Raw genomic sequence first — 6,079 nt, forward strand, 5'->3', positions numbered from 1 at the left:
TATGCACTTATAATGAAAGTGGAGTGTACAGTATTATTAAAAACAGCACTTACAGCAGTAATGTGGATTTGGTGGTTACTTGAAAGAAGCTACATAGCCATAACATAGTTTTGACCTTTTTTTTTGTTGAAATATTTCAAGTGCATTTGTGTTTTTTTCATAATTTGATGACTCCTATGATTCCTAAGCATGTAAAGTAACATAACAGTGAGCCATTGTGTCAAACGTCCCAATGGTAGGCTACTTAACATTGATTAGACCGAGGCAGGGTTTCCAGGTCTGTGTAACAAAAACAGCCCAAATGCTAATTAAAAACGGGCTATAACAAGCATGTTTACAGTATCCAAATATTAAAACTCAACATATGCTACTCCCATACCTAAAACACACGATTTAGGCTACAGTCATGACTAGGCCTAAGTGTTATATGTGACCCTGGACCACAAAACCAGTCTTAAGTCACTGGGGTATATTTGTAGCAATAGCCAAAAATACACTGTATGGGTCAAAATGATCCATTTTTCTTTTATGCCAAAAATCATTAGGATATTAAGTAAAGATCATGTAGCTACCATGATATTTTGAAAATGTCCTACCATAAATATATTAAAACTTAATTTTTGATTAGTAATATGCATTGATAAGAACTTAATTTGGACAACTTTAAAGGGAATTTTCTCAGTATTTAGATTTTGTTTCCAGATTTTCAAATAGTTGTATTTCAGCCAAATATTGTCCAATCCTAACAAACCATACATCAATGGAAAGCTTATTTTTTTACAAGCAGCCAGATTCCTCCAATACAGAAGAGGGCGCTGGTGCCCGGATGTCATTCAATTCAATCACAATAGAAGCAGCGCGTGAAGCGTGTGTTTGTAAAGGATGGCAGGACCGGCTTCAGTCGCTGGTGATGTTTTTGTCGACGCTCTGCCTTATTTCGACCAGGGTTATGATGCTACAGGGGTCAGAGAAGCTGTAAGTAGACTGCAAATGTCTTTTTGTTCGTTCTGTCTTCTTAAAACGACGTTAAATAGTACATATTTGATCAGTTGCAGACAGCTAACGTTAACGGCTGCATCTAAGTTACTTCTGGTTCTTAAATGATACAGTTTAGTTGTTTAATGATTTTATGTTTCTGTTTTAAGTACAGTTATCTTTAAGCGGGAAAGAAATGATATTCGAATCGGTTTGAATCAATTTTAGGCAGCTGCTTTGGTGGAGGAAGAGACGAGACGATACAGACCAACCAAGAACTATTTGAGCTACCTGCCCACACCAGATTTCTCTGCTTTTGAGGTACAAGAAAAAGCTACGACTTCACTGTAATCCACATGTTCTCACAATAATCTCAGTGTTATGTTGTTCTCATTAGACCGAGATCATGAGGAATGAGTTTGAGAGACTGGCTGCTCGTCAACCCATGGAGCTGCTCAGTATGAAAAGGTAAGTTTGAGCAAAACTTCTGTTACAGGTGGTCAACTCTTGTGTTTTTGTGCTCCGCTTAACCTGTTCTAGTTTAAAGAAGGTAGGAAATTAAATTGCAATAAATCTATTGCTTATTTGGATCCCCATTAGCTTCTACAAAGTGGTTGCTAATCTTCCTGGGGTTCACATCTGTACAAAACACTTAAAAACAACCTAAATACAGTTACAGTAATCCCATCACAAAGCTATACCTCTAGCAGTACCAGCACATTTATAAGTTTATCTCTACATTTTCTTCGAAACACATGTGCAGTTGCTCTTTTGTATATTTGTGGGAACCATATTTCAAGCAACAGCCTTGATAAACACTATTTTTCATCAGATTTGTTTGCGGACATGGTAAGGAAAAAAGATGAGCCTTACTCACTCGTTTTATAATCAAGTCTGAATCCCACATATACAAAATGTTTTCAAAGAAAGAGCAGGGAGTGTGATACTTGAATACCTTATGGAAATATACCAACAGTGTAATTTAACCTTCACCAACAGCTATGATAACTTTCTATGCATATCACTAACATTAGCCCGAAATGGATAACGAAGCACTAGCCTGGCTTCTCTCTTCCGAACCAACTGAAGTAGTTTTTTTTTTTTTTTAAGGTGTTTTTCAGATGAACTTGATCATACCATTGGGCAGTACTCAAGACACAATAAAACCAATCCCTGCACCACGTCTTTTAAAACTAAAGATGGAATAAATGCAAAACATTTCCTATCTAAAGACGTCTTTGGGAGGAAGAGCTGCAGTAATATTAATAGCTTGTAGCAGCCTATTTCCTAGTGAAGTATTGCAATAGCATAATCCTATCCACTGTATTTTTCAGTGCAGAAGTAAGCTATTTTCTGTGATTATGCAAAGTGCAGTAAATCAGTGTTTATGATTGATAATAAAATATAATAACAAATTCCAGTTTGCAGTACAGCTAAAATAACTGGAAGTGAATTGATAAGAGGTGCTTCAGGAATCAAACTAAGTTCACTGTTGATTACATACAATGGGCAGATTTACGTTCACACATCCATTTATCCAAAGAAACTTACATTGCATTCAAGGTATATGTTTTTATCAGTTCTTGGTTTCCCTGAGAATCAAACTTATGATCTTGGCATTGCTAGTGCCATGCTCTACCTTTTGAGCTACAGGAAGGCCTAAATTAGTTGGTCTGCGTTAGTTTCGAGTTTACATCCTTATCTAAAAAAAAAAGTGAGTTGTTTGCTATTAAATCTACCTTCTTGTGCTTGTCTTCTTAGATATGAGCTTCCTGCTCCATCGTCTGGGCAGAAGAATGACATCACCGCATGGCAGGACTGTGTCAATAACTCTATGGCCCAGCTGGAGCATCAGGCAGTGCGCATTGAAAACCTCGAGCTCATGGCTCAGTATGGAGCTAATGCATGGAAGGTGTCTAATGAGTAAGTGAACAGACCATTCAAGATCTGAATCTTTCTCAAGAAACTCCATGTATTGATGTAAAGAAATAGTTCACCAAAAAAATGTGTACTCGCCCTCAGGCCATCCAAAATGTAGATGAGTTTTTCTTCATCGGAACAGATTTGAGAAATTTAGCATTGCATCATCACTTGCTCACCAGTGCAGTGAATGGGTGCCGTCAGAATAAGCCCAAACAAGCTGATAAAAGCATCACAGTAATCCACATGACTCCAGTACGTCAGTTAACATCTTGAAGTTAAAGGCTGTGTATTTGTAGTAAATCCATCATTAAGGCGTTTTAACGTTAAACAGCTTGTAAACTGTACTTGATCTGTACATATTACTTTACCAATTCAGTGGAGGTGAGGTGAGGTCACGGAAGAAAGCAATAGTATGGATAGAGGTAGTGCTGTCAAGCGATCAATCGCATCCAAAATACATTTTTGTTTACAAAATATGTGTGTGTGTATGGTGTATATTTATTATGTGTATATATAAATATACACACATACAGTATATATTTTGGAAATATTTACATGTATATATTTATATTCATATAATTTATATTATATAAACCTATATTTTTCTTAAATGTATACTTAAGTGGGTGTGTTGGTATATACATAAAGTGTGTGTGTGTGTACTGTGAATATTTATTATGTAAACAAACTTATTTTGGATGTGAATCATTTGACAGCACTAGCTAGAGGACACATGTCTTACCTGGAAGCAATGGTGTGTGGGTTTCTTACAAAGATGCAGATTTTCGCTTAAGATGTTCTGTTCATTTCTATGGAACTATTCCTTTAATATAGGACCTACTTTGTATTACATTATTTAAGGGCTTAAAGTCAGTTTTGAAAATGGTGACCACTATTTGCGGGGTCATGACTAAAAATCTTGGAGGATTAAAATGCTATTTAATTGTTTAATGATGCAATATAAATAGAAAATATAAACGATTGCGAGTTCTATTTGTGGATTTTATGTTGATCATAATTGGTTGTCTTCTTTGTGAAACAGTAACTTGGCCTTAATGATTGAAAATGCACAAAAGGAACTGCAGAAAGCTAGGTGAGTAACTTGTAGGTCAATGCCATTTACATTACATATGGGTGTTGTATATTGTGGTTGTGCACAAACTATTTAACTGGCTTTTAAAATTAATCTTAATATTTCTATTCTCCTTTCAGAAAGCAGATACAGGACCTGAACTGGCAGCGCAAAAATGATCAGCTGGCTGGAGGAGCCAAACTACGAGAACTTGAGTCAAAGTCCGTACTTTATTATGTTTCTATATGAAAACCATTTCTAGAAATTGTCTTGAGTCAGTTAGTTTACTCAGCTCTGATGGAATCGTTTCTGCTTATGTCTTATGTACAGCTGGGTGTCTCTCGTTAGTAAGAACTATGAGATTGAGCGAGCCATCATCCAGCTGGAGAACGAAGTGGCACAGATGAAACAGCAACAGGGTGATGAGAACAAAGAGAATATTCGACAGGACTTTTAAATAATGAAAACAGTTCAACACCATCTTGAAACTATCACTAAAGTGTGATGTTGTGTTTCTTGTTTTGTTCCGTTTTCGTGACGAACAGAAAAAAATAGTCTTTGTAAAACACAAATGAGCAATAGTGTTGTAGTGCAAACAGAGGGTAAGCTGGTGTGTAGATCATGATTTTGCACCAAAATTAAACGATGTCCATTTCGATTCTGGAAATCAGTAACTCTCATTTGTTTACTGTATATATGAAGTAGTTAATGTGGGTGTGTTGACATTTATAACAAGTTTCTGTTTATGTACGATTACCTGGTGGACGTTTAGTTCATCTTGATTTTTATGTTCTACTCTATTTGTAATATTTTTTTAAAATATACAATAAAAAATTGACTTTAGTTACTCAGTTAAGACTCCATCAGTGTGTCTGGAAATGGAAAATATAAATGATCTAAGAACATCACAGGCTAAATTCCACACTTTTGGTCTTTTCAGAATCTCTTTTAATTCCTGTCTCATGCCATTCCTGCTGATGTTCTACATGAACAAACTGTAGAAGCAGCTATAGGGACCTGTATTGGACAGGAGTATAGATTAAAAAAAAATATTGCATTTTCTTAATTTGAACATTTAACATTTGTTGTGTTATTTTAACTTTGATCAAAGTAAAGTTCAAAGTAACTTAAGTTTTAAATTTTTGTATTAAATTTTTACATGCCACAGTGGTTAGTTACTTGGAATTAGTGGTCTGTTTGTGAGTCTTGAGGTATTATAAATATCTTGCTTAATTGGGTGCTTTTTCTTTGATCTCCCAAAATGGTGCACACTGTTCATTAACTTGAATGGATTCGAATGCAGCATGGTTGGTTATTAAGAAATCTAATTCCTTGATCTTCCTCCCCATCACACTTGTACAATATTTTCATATTCCATGTTGTTTCGGAATCAAAGTAAACTTTTGATACTATAGTTATATTGTGAAGACTGTTTAAAAAATTATACTGCTCCTACTGTATATGTTTGTAACACGGGATTTTATTATTTAGCATTAAAAATGTGCACACATGTTAGCGTGCGATTTTAAAGCGCACGCTTCTATTTTTCATCAGCAAAAGCCACGTGATCTCAACATATCCGCCCCCATGAGGCGACCCGCTCCATGTAACATAGAAGAGCGTTTATTTGGTTACTGGAATAACTTCTATTTCATATGAATCATCGAGTAAACATTTCTCAAAATACTATTCAGTTATTTGTGTGTAAAACGTATTAATGAGTGCAGCTTTAACATGCACAAAAATAGTCAAAGACGCAATTAGTAGCCTACAAACAGCTGGAGTTATTAATATGAATGAAGATTAGTGTGGCATTTATTATAATGGGTTTGTGTGACGCTTTTCAAGTCTGATCATTTGCAGACTTTTGTTGTATTTAAAATATATTAAAATTTAAAGAATAAAAAAGATTGTATAGCAATTCCAATGTTAGTTTACTTATATTAATTTGATTCAACGCCAAATACAGCGTTATAATGTTTTTTACTTTTATTTTATAATTTGCAATATACGTACTTAAAATAAAACATAATATTGTTTTACTTTTTATCTATTTTTTTTAAATCTGTATTTCTCTGTGACGAGCATGAGAGCGACGGCATGACGTCA

The 6,079-nt window shown here is 35.0% G+C and overlaps 1 protein-coding gene across 1 annotated transcript; it reads left to right on the forward strand.

The window, feature by feature from the left end:
• The first annotated feature begins 831 nt into the window (after positions 1–831).
• LOC306848126 (pre-mRNA-splicing factor SPF27) lies at positions 832–5,484 on the forward strand. Its single transcript, XM_079382493.1, has 7 exons — positions 832–975; positions 1,204–1,296; positions 1,373–1,443; positions 2,737–2,898; positions 3,941–3,991; positions 4,111–4,191; positions 4,301–5,484. The coding sequence occupies exons 1-7, from the start codon at positions 883–885 to the stop codon at positions 4,425–4,427; spliced, it is 678 nt and encodes a 225-aa protein (XP_079238619.1). The 5' UTR covers positions 832–882; the 3' UTR covers positions 4,428–5,484.
• The last annotated feature ends 595 nt before the right edge of the window (positions 5,485–6,079 follow it).

The sequence above is a fragment of the Barbus barbus genome, assembly GCF_936440315.1.
Source record: "Barbus barbus genome assembly, chromosome: 28".
NCBI classification, from domain to species: Eukaryota; Metazoa; Chordata; class Actinopteri; order Cypriniformes; family Cyprinidae; genus Barbus; species Barbus barbus.

Excerpts from the sequence above, each read along its gene's own strand:
- LOC306848126 (XM_079382493.1), top strand. The coding sequence starts at position 883 with ATGGCAGGACCGGCTTCAGTCGCTGGTGATGTTTTTGTCGACGCTCTG. Across the intron at positions 1,444-2,736 it reads GAGCTGCTCAGTATGAAAAG|ATATGAGCTTCCTGCTCCAT; the intron begins GTAAGTTTGAGC and ends TTGTCTTCTTAG. Across the intron at positions 2,899-3,940 it reads GCATGGAAGGTGTCTAATGA|TAACTTGGCCTTAATGATTG; the intron begins GTAAGTGAACAG and ends TTTGTGAAACAG.